Raw genomic sequence first — 27986 nt, 5'->3', positions numbered from 1 at the left:
ACTTTGACAATTTATTTTTCTTCTGGAATGGGATAAATATGCTCAACTTCTGTGTCTTATGAAATTTTGAAAATTATATGTAATTTTTATGCTGGTAACAAAGTGTTTCTCTAAATGTAACTATTCAAGGAACCTTATGAGTTAGTCAAATCCCTAATGGGCTGGCTTACTTGATCTGTCAATGTTAGAATATATTAACATTTCCAACGAGGAGTGTAGGTTTGTCCATGTATTTGAACATTTTAACACTTTCTGCTTTATTTATTTCAAAGAGATTTTGAAGTGCATAAATATTTATGACTGTTAAATTTTTGGTGCCTGAATCATAATAAAAATCTTTCTTTTAATGCTGAATACCTTTCATTTGAATTCTTTATTGTCAGGAATTTATATTATCAATATTTCCTTTATTCTATAAGCTGTTTCCTGGAATAGCTATTCTATATCCTTTATTTCCAACCTTTCTCATTTTGCTTCAGCTAGATCTCCTACACATGGTGTAGATGTGGCCTTTGCTTTGTAGCCCCAATCTTTTAGCCTTTTTCCATGAATAAGACATTTTTATCCATTCACAAATACAAAATTTGTTAATATTTGACCAATTCTTTCTATCTTATTTTCTTAAAATGTTGGGTAGAATTCACACACAAATAATCTGGGTATGAAGTTTCCTTTGTGGGAAAAATTTTTAAAACAAATTCAATAAATGTAATAGATACATGCAGAGTTAAATTTTCTATTATGTTTCAGTTTTTGGTAAATGGTCTTTTCAAGAAACTCATTTTATCTGAATTGTAAATCTGTTTGGTTTCAAGTAATTTATGGCATTTCATATCTATCCTGTTAATATCTGTAGAATCTGTAGTGAGTCCTCTTTTTTCCCTTAAATTGTTAGTTTGGATGCTTTGTGATTTTCTCCCTGTTTTCCTTTCTTGATCAGTCTTGCTAGTGGTTTAGGAATTTTCAAAGTCTTTTTCAAAGAGCCATATTTTGGCTTTACTAATTTTCACTACTGATGGTTTTCTATTTTATTGATTTCTTCTTGTTAGTATTTATTCCTTTCTAATTGCTTGATTCTAAATTGCTCATCTTTTTCTGCTTCCTAAGATGGAAATTTGGACAACTGATTTTTAACTCTTTCCTCTTTTCTAATTTTAAAGCATTTTAAAGCTACAAATTCCCCCCTAAATTGCTGCTTTAATTGCAATCCCACACATTTTGATACATTACATTTTGATATTTAAACATCTTTGCATTTCTCTTGTATTTCTTATTTGACTCCTGGGTTAGAAGCATATAGTTTAACACTAAAATATTTGGGGATATTTTAAAATATTCTATTGTTAATGATTTCTAATTTGATTTTAGTGTGGTTAGACATCAGACTATAAGATTTTTTGTCTTCATATTTATTTCTGTATTTTCAAATTTGTGGAGATGCTTTTATGGCCTAGCATAAGTAATATCTTTGTAACAGGTTAATGTTCCATGTGCACTTTAAGTAAACAAGTATTTTTCAATTCAGTTTAGTAGTTTATGAAACATCAATTAGTTTTAGGAAGTTGATAATGTTGTTCAGACCTCCTATATATTCCTATTGGTATAATAATAAGAACTAGAAAAGGGATACTAAATATCTAATTATGTCATAGATTTGTCTCATTTTTTCTTGGATTTTGTCAGATATGCATAAGATGCTTTTATGGTCTACTGTAGGTTAAGTGCTTTCATATCTGTATTTTATAGATCTGTTATTAGGTATAAGCAAGCTTTATGATTTTATGTCTCCTGGTGAAATGACCTTTTTATCATTACTCACTATCTATATTTATCTCTGTTAATATTTCTTGCCTTCATAACTACTTTGTCTGATATTAATGTATGTATAGTAGTTTCCTTGTGCTTATTGTTTACATCAGATATGTTTTTCATCCTTTCACTTTCAAGCTACCTAATTTTTGTATTTAAAGTGCACCTCTTGTAGAGAGAATGTGGCTTGGTCATACTTTCCTTTGGAGTGTTTAGTCCTTTCGCATTTAATAATGTTTGAATTTAATCTTACCCGTTGGTTATCTATTGTTAATTTGCCCCATTGGTTTTATTTGTATAGTGTGGTCTGTTACATTTGTTGCTACTATTTCAAACCTGCCATTTTACTATCTGCTTTATATTTGTCTCATTTACTTTTGTTTTTCTGTTCTTCCATTATTGTCATTTTATTATTTTAAAATATTTTTCATTTCCTCTTGGCGTTTTAGCTGTACTTTTATTTTTAATGACTGCCCAAGATTAATACATCTTTTCTTAAATGAAAGATAAATATATTGTCTTTTATACTCTCATACAGTAAGCATGTCTAATACCCTCCATTCCTTCCTTAGATTCATGTTTTCTTCTCACATCATATCACTTTAGCTGAGGAACTTCCATTGGCATATCTTGTAGGTTTGCTGGTGATGAATTCCCTCTTTTTTTACTTGCAGAGTGTTTTTCATCTCAACTTTGAAAAGGAATATTTGAATTGAATGTTTAATTCAGGGTTAATCATGCTCCTATCAGTGGTTTAAAGATGTTCAAGTGTCTTTTGCTCTCCATAATTTGTGATAAGAAGGCAGCCATTCATTCTGTCATTGATCCCTTGTAAGAATTGTGGTTTTGTGTGTGTGTGTGGGGGGGTACATTTAATGTTTTTCTTTCTTTTTTTCTTTGGTTTCCAGAAGTGTGACTATAATATGCCACATGTGGTTTCCTTCATATTTATCATGCTTGATGTTCATAGAGATTCTTGCCTTTGGAGATTGATGGATTTTAACAAATTTAGGAAAACTTGTCACTAAGTGTGTTGGTAATTTCTTTCCTTTCAAGTATGTCTCTGTCCGTCTAGTAAAGACTTCATTTCACAGACTCTTTGTCAAATGTTTCTAGCTAGTTTGGCTGATGAGAGCTGGTGGGAAACTGGGAGGCAAGGGAAAGAAAGAGATTGGGTATATTTCTCCTTCTTACTCTCTACTTGGCAGTCATTTTCTGGATGGCCTGCAACTCCTACATTTCAAATTTCCAGATCCTTGTCAGACAACTTTACCTTCGTCTAGCTCTAGCTTTGCATGGTTCTAGCATCTGCAAGAAGGCCCAGGAGCCTGGGTTTCTGCTAACAACACCTCTATCCTGTTTCCTTACAAGTCTAGAGGTGGTAGGAAGTTTCTTCTGTTGCTATACCATGGCTACTATACTCTCCCCTGTTTGGTTTATCAGCTTTTCTGTTATTCTGTAAATACTTCTTTTTATTAAATTCCCTTTCTGAAACACCTAAGGCAATTTGTTTTCTTTATTGGAGCCTAATCCATTAACTAGATAAAGCTTTCTCTGGGTACTATAATATCATTAATAGTTAGGTAGAAACCTAGGGAAGAACTGTAACAGTGACTTCTCTAAATTCCTTCCTTTTTCTTTTGAAAACAGCAAAACAAAGTTGTTGCTGGAAGTATTTAGCATTAGAAGTATTGAGAAATATACATATATATCTTGGGTTATGCCATACTCTAATTTTTTTATAAATGGAACAAGGGATTATGGAATTATATTGGCCTTCAATTAAACACATATCAATTGATTTAGAGACAATTATGTGTTAATCTACTAACAAATCATAAGGTTTATTTTGTGAATCAGAGTTTAAATAATGGATTCTTGTACTACAATGAATTATATAGGCCTTTGTTTCCTAAAATGCATTTCAATGTTTCTTTTTTTTGAATAATTATTCACTATGAAGAGAGTTGACAGAGACATTCTAAAGTAAGGTCAAATAGACCTGAAAAACAATACGTGTATTAAAATGTGACTCTTCCTATTTTATAATAATATGCTGGACACTGTGAAGAGCATCCCAGAAGAGTTGTTAACATTTTTTTGTGAATGTATCTGATGACCACTACTTACTCCTTCCTCAAATGTCAAAATCTATTAAGAGCTGATAAAGGAATACAGTGTTACTAATACAGCTTACTATCTGTTTTTGATTTGCTGTAAGTTATGATATGCCCATTTAAGCAGGGATAATCATTCTTAAAGGTATGATGTGACACACAAAACTGACTAAAGAAGAAATGAAAAATATAAATAGGCTTACGTATAAAAAGTAAAGAGATTAACTTGGTAATTTAAAAAAATCTACTTACAGAGAAAAATTCATGTGCAGATGGCCTCACTGGTAAATTTTCTCAAACTTTCATTTAATTTTTAAATTTTTTTGAGACAGAGTCTTGCTCTGTCACCCAAGCTGGAGTGCAGTGGTGCAGTCACAGCTCACTGCAGCCTCTACTTCCCGGGCTGCAGCCATCCTCCTGCTTCAGCCTACCAAGTAGCTGGGACCAACAGGTCTGTGCTACCACGCCTGGCCAATTTTTGTATTTTTGGTAGAGACGGGGTTTTGCCCCTTTGCCCAGGGGTGTTGCCATGTTGTCCAGGCTGATCTTGAACTCTTGAGCTCAAGCAATGTACCTGCCTCTGCCTCTCAAAGTGCTGGGATTACAGGTGTGAGCTACCATGCCTGGCCCAAAACTTTGAAAGAAGAAGTAATATCCATTTTTTACAAACTCTTCCATCAAATGGAAGGGAAGGGAACAGGTCTTAACTCGTTCCGAGACCAGTATCACCCTGATACCGATACCAAAGACATCACAAAAAAGTAGAAATCAGTATCTCTTATGAATATAGATACAAAACTCCTTAACAAAATATTAGTCAATTGACTCCAGCCACGAGTAAAAAGGTTTACATATCAATACCAAGTGGAGTTTACCCAAGAAATGTAAGGTTGCTTTAATATCTGAATATCAGTCAACCTATCAATAGATCACATTAATAGAATAGAAGAAAAAATACATTATCATCTCAATAGCTGCAGAAAATGGATTTGACAAAATCCAACACTATTTCACAATGAAAACACTCAACAAACTATTACTAAAATGGAATTTCCTTATCTTGATAAAAGGTCACCATGAGAAACTCACAACTAACATCATACTTAGTGGTGAAAGGCTGAATGCTTTTCTCCTGAGATTGAATAAGAAAGGATGTGTGCTGTAGCTACTTCTATTTAACTTTGTACTGGAGGTTTTAACCAGGGAAATTGGGCAGGAAAATAATATAAAAGGCATCAGATTGTAAAAGAAGAAGTAAAATGATCTTCATTTGTAGGTGATATGGTCTTGCATATAGAATAGTATGTGACAACCTGAGATTCAGACTTGGGGTGGCTCAAACTCTCACCAATATGCTCAACTTCAGGCTGTTCAGTATTCTAGTCTATGGCATACTGGCATTTATGTTCAGATGGACCTCTCTTCCATCTGAGTTCTTATGGGCTTAATGCTTCTGCCCCCCAAAATCTATCTGTTGAATTCCTAACCCCCAATGTGATGGCATTAGGGAAATGGGGCCTTTGGGAGGTGACTGGGTCATGAAGGTGGAGACCTCATGAATGGCATTAGTGCCCTTATGAGAATTGGCTGCAGAACTAGCTATTTCTTTCTGCCATGTGAGGATACAAGAAGACAGTAGTCTGCAATCTGAAAGACAGCCCTCACCCGAACCCACCCATGCTGGCACCCTGATGTCAGACTTTGGCTTCTGGAACCATGGCTTCTAAATTCCTATTGCTCCTAAGCTACACAGTCTGTGGTCCTTTGTTAGAGAAGTCCAAAGGACTAAGACACCAGGGAACAACAAATACTGTGAGACAAAGTAATGGTTGGTCAAACGCTCTTAATTATAACCATTTATCCTGCCTGTTCTGTCAAAAGCATGTTCAGGTCCATTAAGTATACAAAGATGTTGGTGTAACTTAATCAATTTTAATTCACATCCCAGTTGCAAAACTGCTTCTTTTTAACCCTGAAGCATAACTTATTACGTATGTACTGAAAAGCAAACTTGAGTCTTCCCTGTCATGAGGCAAGAAAAATTACTTTTAGTGTTCATTTTTGACTTTGGTGCTTTACTCAAGTGCATTCTTAAGGAATATGGAAGAGGCTGATTCTGGACAAGGTCCTCTTTCCTTTCTGCTTTTTTTCCCCAGTCAATGAATTGCTTAAAGGTGGCCTGACAGGGGTGAGAAACACATTTATTGATGAGAGAAACCCAGTGGAGACACACATTCCACTCAAAAAGCCTACGAAATGTATTAATTACAAGCCATCTCTCTGGGTAAATAATGATGTCTTTGGCATTCTATTGAATGTCATGACTTTCACGGCCTCTCTCCTGGTTGACTTCACTTCCCTTACTTCTTCCCTAAAGCAAGCCTCTCATCAGCTCTCCACTCACATCTGTTGTGTGGGATTCAGTCAGGATGATAAGAACCAAAGGAAGCAAACTTTTCTTTTAATTATAAGTTAGCATGAAATAAAAATTCCTCCTTTTCAAAAGATAGAACTTCAAAATGAAAGGGAATTCGGTAAAAAAGAAAAGAAGAAAGAAAGAAGCAAAAGTTGAAAGGAGGAAATGGAATTTAAATATTCATCACCATTATAGTAGCCTTTCTCTGATGAGAGGACTTTAGCTTTGAGATGTTCTGGACACTTGAAGGTTCTGAGATGTAGGAAAGAAAAAAGAGATGATCTTTGGCCAACTAAGAAGAGTTCTACCTTTACAGCAATGATAAGGGCTGAAGATCTGAATTTTCAGACACACTGTATTCCCCAGAAAGTGCAGAGTCATCTCTTCCTATACCCTCTACTTGGGGGAGCTCATCCCATCTCTTGGATTTAAATAATCCATAGGTGCAGGTTTTTCAGATTGTGTCTCCACCCAGCTCTATAGAATCTATAGCAGCTACAGAGGGTTTCACGGGAGGTTCTATAAATTCTGTAGGTCACATACTCCCTTCTGTGTGAAACCCCAGCACCTGATGTGTAGCAGACACATGTATCTCATGTCCAGAACGGAGCCATTGAGTTTGCTCTCCCTCCCCAACCTGTACCTGCCCCAGGATTCTCTCTTTGTAAATGGCAACAGTTTTTCCAACTGTTCAGGACAAAATTAAACAAAATTAAAACCCCTGCAAAACTTATTTTCTCATACTCCTTATATCTAATCCAGCAGTAAGACTTGTCTATATCATTCTGTACAACCTATGCCAGGATTTGAACGCATTTTATCACCTCTAGTATTGAGTATTGAAATAAGTAATGAAACTGATATTAGAGATCTAAGTAGAAATAATGATTCTAAGATACTTAACATTATAATTTGGTTTATTAATATCTCTTAAGTAAAACATCATTATTCTTAATTTTTCTTGGGCTAATGAGACACATGTTATTTACCTCAATTGTGCTAGAAAAAAAATTCATCCTTGTTTTAACAATAGTCCTCATGACCGGTAAACATAATCCATTTAGTTTGGCAGATAATATGAATGAAACTACTTAAAAACAGAAAAAGCAATTCATGCTTGATCATTTTTGGTCTTTGAAGGTAGCTCACATTTTTGATAAAGTTATACTACAGGGCAGACAGAGTGAGAGAGCAACTCCAAAAAGAGCAGTCAACCAATAATTTAATTTTATCTATTCAAATTCTGAGACTACAGCCAGATTGAATGATTATAGGCTGAATAAGGATGATGTTGGGCTCCCCTTCAGGGAAACACCTCCCTTTACTGGTCCTTTCCAGGTAACAAATTTCTCCATTATTAGTTATTCATTCATTCACTCACTCATTTAATTATTTCTTTCCCTTTTCCAAAAACACGAGGCAATTTACCACAAAAAAAGCTAAACAAATGAAACAAAGCAAAAGTATAATTAACGAGTTAAGAAAACAAGTAAAGATAGGTCAGCAGAAGTGAGAAGCACCATTATTCTAGCAAAAAATGCTTCATAAAATACAACAAAATGGTTTCTTTTTTTTTTTTTTTTTTTTTTGAGACGGAGTCTCGCTTTGTCGCCCAGGCTGGAGTTCAGTGGCCGGATCTCAGCTCACTGCAAGCTCCGCCTCCCGGGTTCACCCATTCTCCTGCCTCAGCCTCCCAAGTAGCTGGGACTACAGGCGCCCACCACCTCGCCCGACTAGTTTTTTTTGTATTTTTTAGTAGAGACGGGGTTTCACCGTGTTCGCCAGGATGGTCTGGATCTCCTGACCTCGTGATCCGCCCGCCTCGGCCTCCCAAAGTGCTGGGATTACAAAATGGTTTCTTTAAATAGATGAGATAATAGGCAAGAAAGAGAGATTCCTAGTACACAGAAGGTATTCAAATGCAGATCGCTGAGAGGGGCGATGCTAAAGGCCCAGGAGAAACCAGGGGCTAATACCTGTTCTTGGTGTAAGACTGATGTCTACCCAAGGAAGGTGATGCTCTCAGGCATTTGATTAACATGAAATTAGAACTGAGCTCTTGAATAAAGGCAGGGGCCCTGAAGGGCTGTCCCACCAAGAAACAAGAAACAGGAAAACTCTCCACCAGTCTGGTAATTTTTAGGGAAGATAACCATCTGACTGGGGCCATGAAGAGAAGGTCAGTTTCAAAAATTGGGATCACCAGTCTTGCTCCATGCCAGTAGGTGTTGACCCAAATTCACATGACCTCCTTAGTGCAGGAACCTTAGTCTAAGGATTTAATAAAATATTGTGACTTGAACTGGTGAATCCCAGAGATACCTGGCAAAGATACACTGAAATCTATCCCATAGTGATGCCATTACAACTCAGAACATACAAGACTACCATGGACCCAAATCCTTGCTGTTGATAAATATATACACAAAATTACAGACAATACAAGGACAGACTTAAATGGCAGAATCACATGTTGATCAATCCTAAGGAACACAGTAAAATAAGTGATATTTCCACCAGGCGCAGTGATTCACACCTATAATCCCAACACTTTGGGAGGCCAAGGCAGGCGGATTGCTTGAGGCTAGAAGTTTGAGACCAGCCTGGCCAACACGGTGAAACTCCGTCTCTACTAAAAATATAAAAATTAGCCCGGCTCAGTGGCAGGTGCCTGTAATCCCAGCTACTTGGGAGGCTGAGGCAGGAGAACTGCTTGAACCCGGGAGGCAGAGGTTGCAGTGAGCCAAGATAGTGCCACCACACTTCAGCCTGGGTGACAGAGCAGAACTCTGTCTCAAAATAATAAAGAAAAAGAAATAAAATAAGTGATCTTTCCATATAACATGTTTACAACCTGCAATAGACCAGTCGTGGTGGCTCACGCCTGTAATCCCAGTACTTTGGGAGGCCAAGGTAGGCGGATTCTTGAGGTGAGGAGTTTGAGACCAGCCTGACAAATATGGTAAAACCCCGTCTCTACTAAAAATACAAAAATCAGCTGGGCGTGGTGTTGGGCGCCTGTAATCCGAGGTACTTGGGAGGCTGAGACAGGAGAACTGCTTGAACCCAGGAGGAGGAGGTTGCAGTGAGCCGAGATTGTGCCACTACACTCTAGCCTGGGTGACAGAGCGAGACTCTGTCTCAAAAAAAAAAAAATATATATATATACACACACACACACACACACACACACACACACATATACATATCTCTCTCTCTCTCTGCAAGTAAAGGAAAATGAAACAGAACTCCATATGCAAAATATAAAATTATATATACAAAAAGGTTAGGTTTTAAGAACAACACAGACTCCTTAGACATGAAAAAAAAATCACAAATATTATAATCTCAATGTTGGGTGAAGAATTTATCAGAATGCAGCCCAAAGAAATAAAAAAGTGGAAACTGGGAGGAAACATGACAAAACCTGGAGCCCAGGATGAGAACAAAATATGCAGCTACAAGAACTGCAGAGGAAAGAATAGACAATCAAGACAATCAACAGCAATATGTAAGAGATAGAGGCAGAGAATTTTGCAGAACTGAGCAGAGATACGTGTCTTCAGATCGAAAAATCACACTTAGTCACTTAGGTAGATGAAAACAAAAACACTTGGCCAGGCGCGGTGGCTCAAGCCTGTAATCCCAGCACTTTGGGAGGCCGAGGCGGGTGGATCACGAGGTCAGGAGATCGAGACTATCCTGGCTAACATGGTGAAACCCCGTCTCTACTAAAAATACAAAAAATTAGCCGGGCACGGTGGCGGGCGCCTGTAGTCCCAGCTACTTGGGAGGCTGAGGCGGGAGAATGGCGTGAACCCGGGAGGCGGAGCTTGCAGTGAGCCGAGATCACGCCACTGCACTCCAGCCTGGGAGACACAGTGAGACTCCGTCTCAAAAAAAAAAAAAAAAAAAAAAAAGAAAACAAAAACACTTATGGAAACAGTATGGTGGATATACCGTCACCCCACCCCTAAGCAAAAAAGATACCTAAAAGCACTCAGAGAGGAAAGACATACTCCCTAGAAAGGAATGTAATGAGACTGACAGAAATACTTCATTAACAAAAATAGAAGATGTAATGCCACAGAGTAATGTCATCATAAGTCTGAGGGAAAATAAAAGTTAACCTATAATTTTATTCCCAGTTAAACTATTATTCAAGAACTGTGAAATAAAGTAGATAAAGAAATTTTAATATAACTAAAAAAGGCAGCTATTGTTACTCATAGACCCCCCTCCAAAAACCCTAACAACTCATAGACATCACCAAAAAAAGAAATAAATAAATTTGAAGAAATGAATAATTTTTAAAAAGCATTGATGAGCAAATTAATTGGTAAAGAATGTGGCAGATTTAAATAAATATTGACTATAATTACAGCCAGAGCTAAAAATCCTAGGAAATAATTATATTGAAGAGAGATTATGAATAACTTTAGAATGTATTTCATTAAGCATAAATGTTAAAATTCAATTCACAATTGCCAAGACATGGAACCAACGCAAGCATTCATCAACCAATGAATGGATAAATGAAATGTAGTGTACATACACGATGGAAAATTACTCTGACACAAAAATAAAAAAAAAAAATCTTTTGCAGCAACTTGGTTGGAACTGGAAGCCATTATTCTAAGTGAAATAACTCAGGAATGGAAAACCAAATACTGTATGTTCTCACTTATAAGTGGTAGTTAAGCTATGGGTACGTAAAGGCACACAGCATGATACAATGGATTATGGAGACTCCAAAGGGGGAAGGGTAGGAGGAGTGAGGGATAGACAACTACATATTAGGTACAATGTATACTACTTGGGTGATGAATGCACTGAAATCTCAGACTTCACCACTCTACAATTCATCCATGTAACAAAAACCACTTCTATCCCAAAAGATATTGACAAAAAATATATAATATTAAAAACATGTAAATATCAAATACATATTATAAACAATAATTATATATTTTTATTCTTTAACTTAAATAATATATATTGAAATTTTAATGATAATCATTAAAAGAAAAATATAAATGATGTATATTCTCTAAACTTTAATAGTAATCTTTAATGAAAAAAATACATAGACTTCCTAACCAGTAAAAGAAATAAAAGAATAAACAGGCCTCTCTGCCTATGGAGTAGCCATTCTTTTATTTCTTTACTTTCTAATAAAGTTGCTTTTAATTTACCATTAATAAAAGGAATAAAAGAACTTGATCAATCCATTAGAAATCAGAAAAAAGAGAATAAAGGACCAAAGAAAAGCAAGGTAAATAAACACAAAATAAAATGGGAGAAGTGGGTCCACTCACACCAATTATAAAATCAAAATACAGATGACAAAATAAATACAGAAGAAATTAACATGAAGAAAGATATCAAATTGAATAAATAAAACCAAAATAAAAACATGTATTGTTTAAAGGAAGCATACCCAAATAATAACAGTCAAGAGGGTGGAAAATTGGGTCTACAGTAAAGAGGACACAAGGTAAACATTTGCAAAAGTCTGGATTATGGACCCGTGTGTGTTTATTATATCACACTCTGTAGTTTTTTGTATCTTTGAAATATTTTCTAGGAAGATTGTTTCTAAAGAAAAAGAAAAAAAAGGAGATATTAATACGAAAGAAACACGAAGAAGTCACAGAACAAGAAGCCTGAGGCTGTTACAGCAAGTGCAGGTCTGGGGGCTCCATTAGATGAGGCTGTGGGTTTTCCTTAGAGCGAATGCAACCTGCGTGCACCCACAAAAGTAATGGGTGATGAAGCTTGAGAGAATGAACGTCCATGGGTCCTCATAAAGATGCAATACCACAGAAGAGAGACAAGGAAAACCAAAGCCAAGCCAGCAAAGACATGACAGGGATGTGTTTCTTAAAAGTGAAATCCCATGAAACGTTCTTCCTGGTTCCTGGAAGTCTTATTGTCTTCTTTGGAGGCATCTTTTAAATTGCCCCCAGTCACTCTCCCCACCCCCAGCACCTCCCAGTAGGTGACAGATCCTGTATTACTTATAATGCAGAGAATATAGAAATACTCATCCAATAGGAAGATGTAGAAAACTTAATGAATCTATCTATGTAAGAGTAACAATGAGGACCCCTTCCCTGGGTAATATTTATTCCACCTATCTAGCTTTCAAAATGCTTTTCTGCTCTACCAGTCTATAAGCCAGTGTGTACTGGGATGGCTTTTTCTCTCCAGCACCATGATAACAGGCCTGACACTAAGGAGCTTAATTTGTTAACATTTGTTTGAATGGAAAACTGATATGTTAACATTGGGACATTTCACTGAAGATTTTGTAAGTCCTGAAGAAGGGCTCCTTTTGCCCATGTATTACACTTCCAATTCATGGGGAGAGGGGACGTCTACTGGAAACCCCTTCCGTAAGGGAGCACATTGCTAAGGAACTGGACATACATGAACAAAACTTTCACCACTCTACAATTCATCCACGTAATCAAAAACCACTTGTACCCCAAAAGTGGTTTTTGGCTATTTGGCTCAGTACCCAGAAGAAAATCCTTTGAAGTACAGAGGCGGAGAAACAGACAACTTCTTTGACAAAACACTACTCAATCTAAGCCACTTGAGTTGCCCACAAAGGCTGGCTGCACTATGAGAGTTAAATGCAAGCACACAACTGAATTCTACTAGATTGAAAATGGTTGCTTTGACCTTAACAAAATAGGTTAAGAAAGAAAAAATATATGATCAGAAGGAAAAAAAAAATCTACCTTCAAACTTCTTTCTATATCCCCAGTTATTAAAAGAAGGACAAGAATTTTCTTTAGATTGTAAAATGAGAATTAGCTTTCTTGAAGAAAGTCACCTGATTGGTCTTGAACGAATTAAGAAGGTGCAAGAGAAAGATGACCTAGGGATCCTAAAGTGATTGGTTTTTCACCAGTAAGTGGAGCCAGAAGGAATTCACCTCAAAGCATGAAATGTGGTTTGCTCCGATTCTCCCATTTGTACCCACGTCTCTCCTGGGAGAGATCGGCTGAACCTTGACTTATAACAATCAAAGATGGCTGTGGAGTGGATTTCAAAGAGAGAGCCGTGTAACGCACAGAACTTGGACAAAATGGATGGGTGGGCACAGTGTGTCTTATAGTGAAAGGCCATGCCCTTTCAATATAATATAATGCCATTTGTTTATTAGAAACCACATCTGGGGACTGTGGTCTTCGTGGGTAAAGTTTATTGAGCTACATTTCCTAGACTGTGCATCAGAGTAATACCAACATCAAAACAAGAAGGTTAAATTATTTTTTGTTAAAATCCCTAGAAGTTTGAATCAACATGTCCACTTGGAAAATCCAACATTATGCTCAGGAAGACACATGGGGGCCACTTAACCTCCGAGGTCCTGGGTTACTCTCCCTTCACCACGACGTGTTAAATCACCCCTCTGTCTACACATTAGCATCCTTTCACACCTTTAAATACAACTGGGCTCCAGTGGAAAGGCAACCCAGGTGAGAATCCCAATGGAAACCAGAAGTACTTACTTTGGCAGCACGAGAATCTGCACAATGAAGATACAGAAGAATATGAGACAGGCACAAGTCACGTAATACTTGAACGCTGGCAGTGCTGTGGCCCGGTACTGAAGGGGAGAAAGGAACCTGTGAGTGACGGTTCTCCAAGAGAAGAGCTGTACACAGTGACCAGCAGCCTAGTTGTACCCAGAGCACGCACCACACTCAGTAATTGTGTAGATTGACGCCAACGCGAGGGAAGGAGAAAGCCTGTTCATCTCAGCAGTGAGTGTTTTCTTCCCCCATAAGAACTGTGAAGGAGTGACTTCCAAGGACCACAGTTTATGAGTGGAACTGTTTTCAAAGCCATCTATAAGCAACTGAATCTCTCTAGTAAGGAGAGAGGTACCTGACCAGAAGGTTGAGTGAGTGAACTGTGAATCGCACCTGTGCCCTGGGTCCCATGAGGGTCTGTTGTCTATGAGTATTGAGGGAAAGGGAATGACTTCTCATATACTATTTTACTTTTCAATACTACTGAGGAAATGCAAGTCATATTCCTTTATTTTAGTATTTTATTTTATTATTTGTCTTAATGCCATTGAGAGGTGATGGGTAAAGTTACAAGACCAAAAGGTTTGCCGACTTGGTTCTTAGTTGGCTTGTTCTGAGTCTGGCCAATGGGCTCCTCTTCCTTCCTCTTGTCCAGTGCATTCAGCAGGAGCCCACATGGTTCCCCATGCCATGAATAAGCTGATCAGCATTAGCTGCTTCCCTGGGGCTGACCCTGCTTGACTTAGGCAGGATAAAAATGCCAGAGAGGGCTATACTTATGATGCTGATGATGACCCCTGCTGCATTCAGCATGGTGTCCTGCATTCCCTGCTTTCCCTGTGATAATCATTCAATCCACACAACAGCCCCTATTTTTGGATGAAGAAACTGTGGACTGGAACAATGGACTACAATCAGGGAGATACAGTGCATGGGAAACCAGGACCTTCACCAGGCTCTGAACTCATACTCTCAACCTTGAGGCGCAACTGCCTTACGAAAGGTTGTATGGTAAAATTAAAGGAAATAAAATTTTGTGCCAATGCCTTTGAAACCTCCTGAAAATACTGTCAGGTTGCATTGGCTACATTTGCATAAACTCTCCCAAGTTATAGGGACACATATGTATTTCTTGCATTTTAGCCTCCCTGTTTTAGTGCTGCATGAAGGATCTCTGATGGGTCTCCAGATATTTCTCTTCTCTTAGCTCTTGCAGCCTTTTGCCCTACCTGATCCCCTGAAGGGCAAGCTGGGGATAGATGGACAAAAACTGAGCTTAAGTCTTGCTGCTCTCTAAAATTTGCTTTAAAGTCGGCATCCACAAATATGTATACATGGGGAATGTATGCAAAAGCTACATTTTTAAATGATAACTTTCTGTTTACTAGAATTTTGGGGGGTATATTTTGTGAATTAGTAGCCAACATAATTTCCATGCTCATGAAGAAGCTATATTAGCATAATTGCTGAAATGTGATTACATTCTATGCCCTCAATTAAATCCTTATCTTCTAACTTCTTCAGGCCTTTGTGCAGAGATATGAGTGGGAATTTCTTTGTGGTATTAACAAAGAAATGGACTTCTATCAGGAAAGAAATAATGTAACAGCTAAGCAATAAGTAGCCATTAATATTTGCTCAAGTTATTAAGGATAAGATGGCCAATAATAGCACATTATAACAAGCATCAATTTGGTAAACTGTCTGCATTCAATGGTCAGAGTCCTCTACTTAGTAGTAGACAATACATCCTCTTGACAACCAACATAAAAAAAACTTTTGATGTGTCCATAGATTTTGGAAGGAATTATCATATTTAATATTTCTATTTGATATTCATAAAATAATGCACTAAATTTTATCAACATAGTTTATTATTATTATTATTTTTGAGATGGAGTCTCACTCTTCTAGGTTGGAGCGCAGTGGCGCGATCTCGGCTCACTGCAAGCTCCGCCTCCCAGGTTCTTGCCATTCTCCTGCCTCAGCCTCCCGAGTAGCTAGGACTACAGGCGTCTGCCACCAGGCCCGGCTAATTTTTTTATATTTTTAGTAGAGACTGAGTTTCACCATGTTAGCCAGGATGGTCTAGATCTCCTGACCTTGTGATCTGCCTGCCTTGGCCTCCCAAAGTGCTGGGATTACAGGCATGAGCCACCGTGCCTATCAACATAATTTTAATACCAGAGCTGCAAATGCTACCATTAATGTAACTTTTGTTCAAACTATGCCTGTAAATATATAGTTGAATGATGCAAATTACTTCTAAGTCTGGTTCCTTCTCTAGATGGACAAAAAACAAAAGGCAAATAAAATAAAGTTGAGCTAGAAGAATGGTTGTCCTCTCTGCAACAATCAACTGAATTCATTTTAGCAAACCCATATATAGCTTGACATGTAAAATCTAAATGTCTGCTTACTTATTTGTGCCTGAAATAGCTCTCACTTTAAGAGCCATAATATGAAAACATTTAGATACAATAACGCTTAAAAGTTCTAATTACCCTGAGAAAGCATTGAATGTAAAACTCACATTTCGGTCAAAATATTAAAATAATTTGTGTAAAGACATTGTAGATTTATCAAGAAGAATCCTGTTTTTTTAAGACTTTTCTGAGAGAATTTCACATTGAGAAGAGCAGATATTATCTCTCACATCTTTCATTTAATTGGGATATTTCACACACATTGCAGATACCATTTACTATCGAGAGGGTTGAGAATGGTGACTGACCAAAGATAGAAACTTAGTAACAAGAAATACAATAAAGCAATATATGCGCGAAAGAATCACCAGAAAAGCCAGAAAGAGTTTGAATATAGTGAGAGGCAGCTTAAATGTCACATATGAAAAACATGAGCACAATTTCATGAAGAAATTCAAATTTCAGAAAACCCAATTGGTGATTTTGAAGAAGAGAAAAGCTTACCTCTTTTTCTAGTACTTTGTTATAGAAAAGCAGTGAGATTCTCTGAATGTCTTCAGACTTGAGCCATTGCCTAGAAATAGAAAGGACCAACACATCATAAAACTGAATCTCCAATCAAACATCTGGAACTATTTGTTAAAATGACTTGCACTCTTCTTTCTTTATCGTGTATCATTCTGAACAACATTTTTTTTTTTTTTTAAAAAAACAACATATAATGCCAACTAACTGCATATGGAATCTGGATAATGTTAACAGGATCTGAAAATATAATATTCCTAATCATACACTGTCCTCCTTGGAAAATTCTATATTATAAACCAACTGTCAAATCAACTGAAACTCAAGGGATCTGAATTAAATAACAAGGGAGATAAGTTCATCTAAAGGAGTAAAGACATCAATAATGTGATTTCCCCATGTTTTTCTGAAATTATCCAGTGGTTTCACCTCCTTAAGGATCTAATTCCTAGAGAAGCACCATTTTTTTTTTTTTTTCAGCTTCTAGAGGGCAACAGATCAGAGCATCCAAACCATCAGAGTGCTTTTAAGATCTGGGTGAGAAGGTTTTGCTTCTTTCAGACTTAGCAAACATACTTTCATTGTCACTTTTTTCATATCTAGAAAGAAAAAGTCATGCTTGAATAAAGTTTTCTTTTCTTTTCTTTTTTGAGATCGAGTCTCACTCTGTCGCCCAGGCTGGAGTGCAGTGATGTGATCTTGGCTCATTGCAACTTCTGCCTCCCAGGTTCAAGCAATTCTCCTGCCTCAGCCTCCTGAGTAGCTGGGGACTATAGGTGCCTGCCACCACGCCTGGATAATTTTTGTATTTTTAGTAGAGATGGGGTTTCACCATGTTGACCAGGCTGGTCATGAACTCCCAACTTCGTGATCCACCTGCCTCAGTCTCCCAAAGTGCTGGGATTACAGGCGTGAGCCACTGCGCCTGTCTAGAGTTTTTTAAAAATTGATAAAAATACTAGTATAATAAGCAATCTGTTCAGGATAGATTGACGCAAACATAAAAACGCATGCATAAGTACTATGCATCGCTCAGTTGTTGACAAATAAATAAAAATTATATGGAAGTATGCACTGTACCACACTGTTTGACTTTTAAACACCTGTTTGAAGCAAGTAGTTTGGAAGACTCTCACTGCCAGGCACACACCAAGATTAGCTTGAACATCCCAGGAACCATCCACAGGGCACTTTCGACTGGGGCAGGGAAGTCAGTAATGTATTCTAGACTGACAGCCATTAAAAGTGAGAACAATAAAAATACCTCTTTTAAAAATCTTTTATTTAGTGCAGGTTTGTTACATAGGTAAAATTTGTGTCATGGGAGTTTGTTGTACAGATTATTTCATCACCCAGGTATTAAGCCTAGTACCCATTAGTTATTTTTCTTGATCTTCTCCCTCCTCCCTCCCTCCACCCTCTGACAGGCCCCAGCATATGTTGTTCCCCTCTACGTGTCCATGTGTTCTCATCTCTCATCCCACTTATAAGTGAGAACATTTGGTTTTCTATTCCTGTGTTTGCTAAGGATAATGGCCTCCAGCTCTAGCCATGTTCTTGCAAAGGACATGATTTTGTTTGTTTGTTTGTTTGTTTTGAGATGGAGTTTCACTCTTGTTGCCCAGGCTGGAGTGCAATGGCATGATATCAGCTCACTGCAACCTCTGCCTCATGGGTACAAGCGATTCTCCTCTCTTAGCCTGCCAAGTAGCTGGGATTAGAAGTGCATGCCAGCAAGCCCAGCTAATTTTTGTTTTTCTTAGTAGAGACAGGGTTTCTCCATGTTGGTCAGGCTGGTCTTGAACTCCCGACCTCAGGTGATCTACCTGCCTCGGCCTTTCAAAATGCAGGAATTACAGGCATGAGCCACCACACCTGGCCGATCTCATTCTTTTTTATGGCTGCATAGTTCTTTGATTCAAGGGTATAAGCTGTAGGGAAATAAACTTTTATGGTATTTCTTATTACCATACCAGCGGCAGAACTATTATTCTGTTTCACAAGACTAGACGGAGGAATCAAAGATTGGTTGACATTAAAAGGACCAGAAAATACAAATTAAGATAAATTTTAACCATACTCACTTTCAGAACTGTGTCTTTATCAGACTATGAATAATATATGCAGGTAACTTACTAAAAACAGTATTTCCTTTACTGAGAAAAAAATATAGTTTATAAATGCTCCTGGAAAATGTCAGCTTGGGAGCAAGAGTGAAATTTAGGAAGTGAAAATAAAACCAGCACCTCCTTTACTAGTCATGCCAGCATGCACCCAGTCTAGGTTTCCATGGCCTGTGGTGGATGGCAGGTGGATGGCAAGGGCTCGGGATCAGGCTTGCTTGCCTTAAGTCCCCAGAACCCATGTGGTGCTTCGTGAGCCCCAGCACTAGATCCATGCTTGGGGACACGACTGAGTCCTCACCAGTGAACACACTCGCCTCCTTTTGCCATAGCACGCTGGGTCTGGCCTGTGGCTTCTCCCTTGTAGCAATGATGGATGGGCCTAATTCTCACTTTGTCTTCAGAATTAAGAAGCGCATATTCTTCCTACACACTTAATCACCTCTGTGAATCTTCTGAGGTGGCCTCCACTCCCACTACTGATTTAGAACACAGGTATCTCAACATCAATTTTGTAATAAGAACAGATGCATTTTGGATGGATAGTATCACACGCTAAAATGTGAAGATTTTCCCATATAGAATCTATCTTTTACAAATGTGACTTGCTGAACACATCGTGCTGTAATTTTTCTCTCTCCAATGACACCTCAGATTATTTATCAGCAATGGACTTGGGAATATTTTGATGTGTAGAAAACAAAGAGATTTATAAATGTGATTTGGATATTTGGAAGGGAATAGATTTGTGTGTGCCAATTAGGTCAACTATTACTTGCAGGGGATTGGAACCACAGAGAAAGAGAAGAGCAGTGGAGGGGAGAGGAGAGGAGAGAAGAGAGAGGGAATGTGTGTGTGCTTGATTTAGGGCCTCCTGACATTTTTCCTGACCCCAGTGGTCTATGGCATGAAGAAAATCAACCCCATCCTGAGTTATCGCGATAAGTGATTCTCTATTTATTTATACTAAGGTTTTTTAAATTTTCTTTTGTCAAAGGGTTAAGGAAAATAAAGGAAATTCCGAATACTATGCTGACTAGAGGGGCATGGGTATACCCACACCTGCACCCAGAATTATTCAGAAATATGTGAATGCAAGTCCTTGCCACAAAGGAGATACTAAATGAGGAGACCACTTTCTTATTGTTATGCACCGCGAGCTTGTGTCCCCCACCAAAGTTCATCTTTGAAGCCCTAACTCTCAGTGTGCCTGTATTTTGAGATGGAGCCTCTAAGAATGAAATGAAGGTTAAATGAGGTCATAAGAGTACGGTCCTGATCTGATAGGATGAGTGTCTTTGGAGTCCTTCTAAGACAAGACACCAGAGAGTTCCCCACCACCACGGCACACACTGGGGAAAGGCTGAGCAGATGGTGACATCAGTCAGCTTTTTAACAAATGCGTGTTCAGTACCTCAGTGCATGAATAAGCAAAAATCTGCATAGAAATCACTGTTTTATGGCAATAGCAGGAAACTACTGAATGGTACATCAAGCCCGGAGCCCCAGTTGAGTCCTCAAGTGAAAATTCAAAGATCAGAAGAACTTCATATCAAAGAACAAGAGGAGTTAATGAGTAAGGCATAACAAAGTGTAACTGAGGTTAATTAAAAATACATGTATAAGAGCTTCCATTTGAAAAATTTCCCTTTTAGTTTTTGAGTGCAGCACACTTTTCTCTATTTGATTTCTGAAACATGTTGGGAAAATTACAACATAAGCAGTTACATCAGCACTAAGCAGTACTTTGGAATAAAACCACGTTAAAACATAAGGTGTTAACTAAACATGTATTTGAATACTAAATGACACAAAGCAAACACATAATTTAAAAGCAACTTATCAATAATAAAGCAATGCCAGTGGTGGCACTCTCTGATGATCTGTGTAGTAGGAACGTTCTAAAAGGTGCATACAAAAATAATTTAAAAAGGTAGGTTTTTCACCTGCATGAACACATGCTGAGGTTGACTTTAGGAATTAGTTTTTAAAATACTAACGTTATTATTATTATTATTATTTGCTAACTTTTCTCAAAGAACAAGATTCCCTCTTTCTTCTGATCTTGTGTCTTATTCTGGCGAGTCACACGGTGTCAGCTGCTATTTCCTCTGCTTGAATGAATGCATCCTTCCACCTATGTTTTATGAAATCAGGTGCCTCCCTAGGTTTTAGCTGCTGTTATATTGCAAGAAGTTATTTACTTCTCAGTGTGTGATGGTTTCAGGCAGAGGCGAGGTTATTTTTCACACTGACCCTAGCGCCAGGCAAAGCAGAGCATTGGCCCTGGTGCTGCAGGTGGGCCTTGGGCACTCTGGGACAGGAAGAAGGCCTTGCCTACTTGTGGCACAGGAAGGGGATCTAGATGGGTGATAATTCAGTATTCCAGCACATCTGAATGGCAACTCTTGCCTGACCAAGATGCTTTATTGCTTAGAAAATATGCGCTCACACTCACACACAAAGGCACACACCCACCACAGACACCCATAACACACTGATGCGATTCTCTCATAAGCCCTGTAAATATTCTATAATAAATACCTACAAGGAACAATCTAAAACAGGCATGCATTTTGCAAAGCCATGCACTATTTGAGACCCTGTAACTTAATTTTAGAGACAAAGAACTCTAGGTGAGAATCATTTACACTTTTCAAGAGTCAGCTTCCATGATAAAAATTAAATAGGTCTCCATAAGGATGGAAGCTTTTCTGTAAAGGCTTTTCATTTGGACCTCCTGATGTTTTCACTACAGTTCAACTCAACAAAAAGGAATGGAATGTCTGACGTGTGCCAGGCACCATACTGAGCCGTGTGCCTTCTGCTCTCCATGGGTTCAGTTATGACACACGCACCCACGGAGAATACGAAGGTTGATGAGCGCCATCATTCTGTCGAGGCTGAGAAGGCCATCACCTTCTTTAAATCGTTTCCCTCCCACAACTCTGGACCATAACAGCAATTTAAAACCATAACAGCAATTCTTGGCCTCAGAGGCTAAATGACATTTTGTGCCCCCTAAAATCGGTCTTCCTCTCATTGCTCACCAATGCTAATTCTCTTCTAGGATTTAGAACACAGGTATCTCAACATTAATTTTGTAATAAGAAGAGATGCATTTTGGATGGATTGTATCACATGCTAACATTTGAAGATTTTCCCATATAGAATCTATCTTGTACAACTACTACTTGCTGAACACATCGTGCTGTAATTTTCCTCTCTCCAATTACACCTCAGGTTGTTTATCAGCAATCGACTTGGGAATATTTTCTAGGCAGGAATTAAATATTTTTTAAAAAATAAAAGAAATACTTTTAACAAAACTTTTCTGAGGGACAACTGAAGTGAATGAATCAATGGTCTCAGAAACTTGGCTTTGTCACGGCAACTATTGAAGAGACTATGATAAAATTCATTTGGAACATAATAGAAGATGAATGATAATTTAAGAGAAAAAAGTACTCACTTTTGTGCATTAATCCCATCAATTGCTTGAATCATCCTTTCATTCAATTCTTCTTCAAATCTTTTCTTTTGTGACTTGGTTCTATATGAAAAACGAAATACTACGGGTAAGGATATTATTAGTAAAATAAATATTAAGCCTATTTATTAGAGATACATAATATTTTACATCCTTATGAGGTACAGATGATATTGTGTTGCATGCATGTGCAATGATCAATCAGGGTATTTGGGGAATCCATCATCTTGAGTATTTATCATTTCTATGTGTTGGGAACATTTCAAATTCTCTCTTCTGACTACTTTGAATTACACAGTACATTGTTGCTAACTATAGTCACCCTACTCTGCTATCAAACATTAGAACTTATTCCTTTTATCCAACTAAAGTTTGGGCCCACTGACCAATCTCTCTTTACCCACCCATCTCCCACCCACACACCTTTCCCAGTCTCTGGTATCTATCATTCTACTCTCTACCTCCATGAGATCAACTTCTTTGGCTCCCACATAAGAGTGAGAACATGCCAAATTTGTCTTTCTGTGTCGGTAAGCCTATTTTTCAATGATGTCAAAAGCTCTGTTTAATTCTGTCAATCAAGTAGAAAAAGAAACAACAGTGTATGAGCAGGCCCTTCTCTATTAACATCCAGCCACTCTTTGGATTGAGTGAATAACTAAAGTTTTTGGAATAGTAAAGATGTTTCCTTATTCACTCACAGTAAAATTTACTAGGCATTTACAAGGCAACACTGAAAGACATATAGTTGGTGTCTGAGATAAAGTAACTTTCTCTCCTAAGAGATGTATTAGCTTTTGACTTGCTGCCTTCATAAACTTTATTTTATGAAAGAATACATTGGTTCTAGAAATTCCCCTGTAAAAATGTGGCTTGGTTGACAAAATAGTCATTCCTTTTTCATGTTTTCCTTGGTCAACTCTCAAAAATTTTCAGAACTACAGTCTTATTTCAGGTATGTTAAATGCTCCTCAGTTTTGAAAGCACTATTCACAGAAAGCTCCACTTTTGTTTGCAGACCATCTCACTTAGTTTCAGAAGCAAATAACCTTTAGCCATAATATAAGATATTTTCTGAATAAATTGTGCCAAATAGTAAGAGCCCTCCAAGGTTAATTTGACAATTTGCATAAGAATGATGTCAGGAGGAAACCAAAATAGTACCTATTCTTAGAAGTTAAATATCCACTGCAAAGATTAAAAAAGCACAGCCTGCTAGCCTGAACAGGGCTATGCCTGTATCTTGGTTGAGGCATGAATTCTGTGTGTTATGGCTGATTAGATTACAAATGAATAGACCATCAAATCTGAAATAAAAATCACACTTTCCTGAGTTCAGAATTGCCTCTACATATAGATAAGAATAGCATTAAATATGCAAAATCACATTTATCTGTAATTAAATCTCACAGAATTATCATTAATGAAATGGATGAGTTTTCCAATTCCATCATCCTATGTTTGTGGATTTGTGTCTTCAGGCCTTGTCTTCTTCAAACAGGCTGAGAGCAGTCTTGGTTAAAAAAATAAAATGAATGATATTAAGTGATCCATCCACAGATATTGAGCCAACTGAATTAAGAGGTTTTAGTATATCAAATTCCAAGTTGTTTGAAGAAGGCAAATTAATTTTTATTTTCCTTTAAAAAAAAAAGCAAGGAACCCTTTACCAAGCAACTAGTATGGCTTGCATATTTTCATTTATAGTTGAGACCTGTAGGACCTTAAACCCTTCATTGAATGTTTATCAGTCCCACATCTAGACTTGAGTTTCTTGACTTCAATTTGATGGCTTTCTCTTCTGCAAAGTCTAAGAAGGAGCAGTGTAAGAATGTTGAGGCTTACAGGAAAATGTAATTCTTTGATATTTGTCCAGTGCTAACAGTGGTATTGCCTTTGTTAACCTGTTTTAGGATTTGCTTAGATGATGCCTGTAGAGAGCTCAACACTGTAAATATGACACACAAAGTAGCCAATAAATGCATGCTTTCTGCATTATTTGAATTCGCTAATTACCCAGACAATAATTCTTGACATACAGACACTTTTCTTATCTCTGCAGTCTTGTGACCTCTGCCATGGAGATGATAAGGTCCCCTGGGGCTGATGATCTCCCCACCAGGGTCTTGACTTGCCTCCAGGACTCTCTCCCGCTGACGTCCAGCATCTCTCATTTTCCCATCCTGGCACCTTCCCCTGGGCTCCACCATTGGCCTTCACACTGCTCTAGGACCCCAACCCCTGTGTCCAACGCATCTCCATTCTGTCTCCCTGGCTCCTTCCCCAGACCCTTGCCTGGGCTGTTAGGTCTAAGTAGGCACGGGAAGGGACATGTGACAGGAATGCATAGGACAGACTAGAGGCTCAGATAGGTATCATGAGGCAGTCCACGTTACAAAGGCCGGAAGTGTCCGAGCAGCCTGGATAAGTCTGACTCAGAACTGGGATTTTCTCCAGGAGGCTTTGAGGCCACCAAAGATCAACGACTACAGAGACAAATGGGATAAATGTGGAAGAGGCCTTTAGTAAAGCAGGCAAGCCTGAAGAGCAGTTAGGAACACATGCTCTGGAGTCACAGAGCCTGGGCACAAATACTGGCTTCATCTCCACCAGCCATATGACTCTGGCATTCTCCCATCCCTCTGTGCCTCAGTTTCTTCCCTTCTAAAATGATAACAGCAACAGATTCTGCCTTGTAGTAATGCTGCAGAGACCAAATTAGAGTTTCTATAGCCCAGCGCAAATAATAACGACAGCTTCTTATCATTGTCTTTCAGACAGCGCTCATCCCGGGTGACACTGCCTCACGTAATACTGGGGTTCCATGACACATGACCCATTGTAACTTCTATAAATAGATGCTTAAAGCAGGATTGCTGGGAGGGAGAAACAGATAACAGAAGAGACTGTGAATATAAAGTGAAAGGAAGTCCATGACATTTTTGTGGTCAGTTGCTCATAGATGTGCCAGCATCTTATTGACCAGAGGCACTGTGCTGTTTTCTCCAGGTGTCTTATGGACTCTCCAATATGCCTCAAATTAGCTTAAGTTCTCTTCATTACAGCATATGCCACTTACATATAATGCTTCAAAGGCTCAAGAACCAACATATCCTCATAACATAAAGACTATGAATGTTATATCTCAAAGTTAAAATGTCAAATTTTGCACAAAGTCCAAATTACAGCTCATCCCAACAGTCACTGAGAAGGATCCTGGGCTAATGTGCCCTGTTGCCTTGTTTCAGCAGGTTACAACCTATGTTTCATTTTTACTTGGATACAATTCCTTTTCTACAGAAAACAGGTCAGATCTCATATTTTCCCTTAGTTTCTGTAAAACTATCAATAGCTCCAATAAACTGACCTCTCCGGGGAGAAAGAAAGCCTGGCTTAGCGTTTGGAACTACATCTTATACCGGTTACCTGAATGTCCTAATATTGATTTGATTAACTCCCAAACCAATATTAAAGTGAAACTCTGAGCCCGAAAGATAGAGGAACATAGGGAAAAAAAGGAGTTAGTGCATGGGATTTTACAGTGGCTGCAACAGGGCGCGTGGAGACATTTGTGGGAAGCTTTTCTCTTTTTTTGAGCAGAGTGGGTAACCCTTTATTTCACTATAGACAGACTGGATTTATCTTGCTTTTACCTTTAGAATTCAACAGAAAAGTGTAATTTTTTTCTTTTCTTTTCTTTTTTTTTTTTTGAGACAGTTTCACTCTGTCGACCAGGCTAGAGTGCAGTGGCCTGATCTTGGCTCACTGTAACCTCCACCTCCCGCGTTCAAGCGATTCTCATGCCTTAGCCTCCTGAGTAGCTGGGATTACAGGCATATGCCACCACACCCGGCTAATTTTTTGCATTTTTAGTAGAGACATGGTTTTGCTATGTTGGCCAGGCTGGTCTCAAATTCCTGATCTCAAGTGATCCACCCGCCTCGGCCTCCCAAAGTGCTGGGATTACAGGCAGAAAAATGCAATTTTAAGCAACATACCCATTTTAAGACAATTCATTATTATTATTATTATTATTTTTACCACACATTAACATTAAGAAGAGTCACTTTAGGAAAACAGTTTAACATTCTAAAATGAGTACCAGGTGGTGTTTTCCTTCTCTCTCTCTCAATTCTAACAATAGGACCCCAATGATTCTATTTTTAGAAGCTGAAAGCAATTTAATAGGGCTTTTCAAGGGGAGCTGCTCTTTCAGAAGTAGCCTTTGAAATGACCATAATTGATGATAATTACTCTCAGAAATGAATAAAGAGCAGTAAGCTTTAAAAAATCAGATAGTCAAAGAGATACCATACCTTAAGGTGCGATTTTGAAAATTATGCTGACCCATGGGCACATCCTATATTGAGAAAAAAGGTTATTAATTGTCAAAAACATGTTTCAAGAAGAATGTTGCAATGATAATGAGGTGAAACATATTTCCTCTTTTATCATGGACAGTAGCATTTAGCTAACAAGTAATTAATTACTCATGTGGAGAAAAAGAGCTTAATCCTAAATCAAGGTGTAAACTCAGTTTATCTTTGGAATGTTGGTGTAATCTCTAAACTCTGGATGCTAGAAGCATCAGGATTATGGTCTGGAGTTTTAAGATATATAGCCTGCTATTATCAGATCTGATTTCAAACAGTGGCCTGCCGGGGACTGATATCAGAGTTACCATCAGTAACCTATAACCATGTGAAAATGGACTTTGGTATCAGACAAATATTAGAAAATGCTGTAGAAAGAACAAAAATATAACCACAAAATCTGTAGTCATCCTCATCACTGAACTGGGGTGTTAAGAAACAGTACCATTGGTTAAGTATGTGAAATCACAAACCATCGGACAAAAAGAATAAATCAGCAAAGGGGTGCTGGTAGTTCCCGAAAGAGAAGTGGAAGAGAAATAGTCAGAATTTATCAGTGGAAAAGCCATTGCCAAATATTCAATAATAGGCTTTCAAGGAAAGATCGCCTTTCCACATTTATAGTAGGAATGAAACTAAAAGTTGGAACAAAACTGCTCCAAAGAAACTTTGGTTTGCTGCTTTGATTTCCAAGGTTATATTAGGATATGGATTTAGCCTACAGAAAGGAAAGACGTTTTTCAAAAAGTAATTGAGCTCCAAGTTTCATTCCATACAGTAAAGTAATGTATTATTCAAGAGCTCTATCAATGTTGAATCCAGAGAGAATGGAGTTCTGCATAGGGGATTAGATAAAGGAATCACTTTCTGCAATGTCAATTGTTTGACCCTGGGATTTATAAGTGAAAACTCCAACAGGGTCTTTCTGAAAGTGAATGAGACACACAGTTAAGTCAAAGTGGTTTGGGCTTAATGCATCACCAAAAACTTGGGACTTTCTTAAAATATGCTAGACTGCTGCTAAGGCAATCCAAGCCTGGCTTTGAACCTGCAACAGGTGGGACCAGATGGTTAAGAAAATAGAGTTCGTTCAAGAGTTCCTTTAATTTTTATAAACAACTTTCTGAAGTTGAGACACTCGACAGTTGTAGCTGTAT

General features: G+C 38.0%; 1 protein-coding gene and 1 long non-coding RNA gene across 2 annotated transcripts in view; one reads left to right on the top strand and one right to left on the bottom strand.

Annotated features, from left to right (window-relative positions):
* ADCY2 (adenylate cyclase 2) overlaps positions 1-27986 on the bottom strand; it is a 423318-nt gene that overhangs the window by 85686 nt on the left and 309646 nt on the right. The window contains exons 11-14 of the mRNA XM_025387564.1: positions 26773-26816; positions 22439-22519; positions 16823-16892; positions 13869-13966 (exon numbers count right to left, since the gene is read on the bottom strand). Of these exons, the coding sequence (XP_025243349.1) occupies positions 13869-13966; positions 16823-16892; positions 22439-22519; positions 26773-26816 (293 nt within the window). The remainder of the gene's footprint in view (positions 1-13868; positions 13967-16822; positions 16893-22438; positions 22520-26772; positions 26817-27986) is intronic.
* LOC112626799 overlaps positions 1-27986 on the top strand; it is a 41536-nt gene that overhangs the window by 9592 nt on the left and 3958 nt on the right. The window lies entirely within an intron of this gene.

The sequence above is a fragment of the Theropithecus gelada genome, chromosome 6 (assembly GCF_003255815.1).
Source record: "Theropithecus gelada isolate Dixy chromosome 6, Tgel_1.0, whole genome shotgun sequence".
NCBI lineage: Eukaryota > Metazoa > Chordata > Mammalia > Primates > Cercopithecidae > Theropithecus > Theropithecus gelada.
This window is presented reverse-complemented; position numbering and strand designations above follow the sequence as displayed.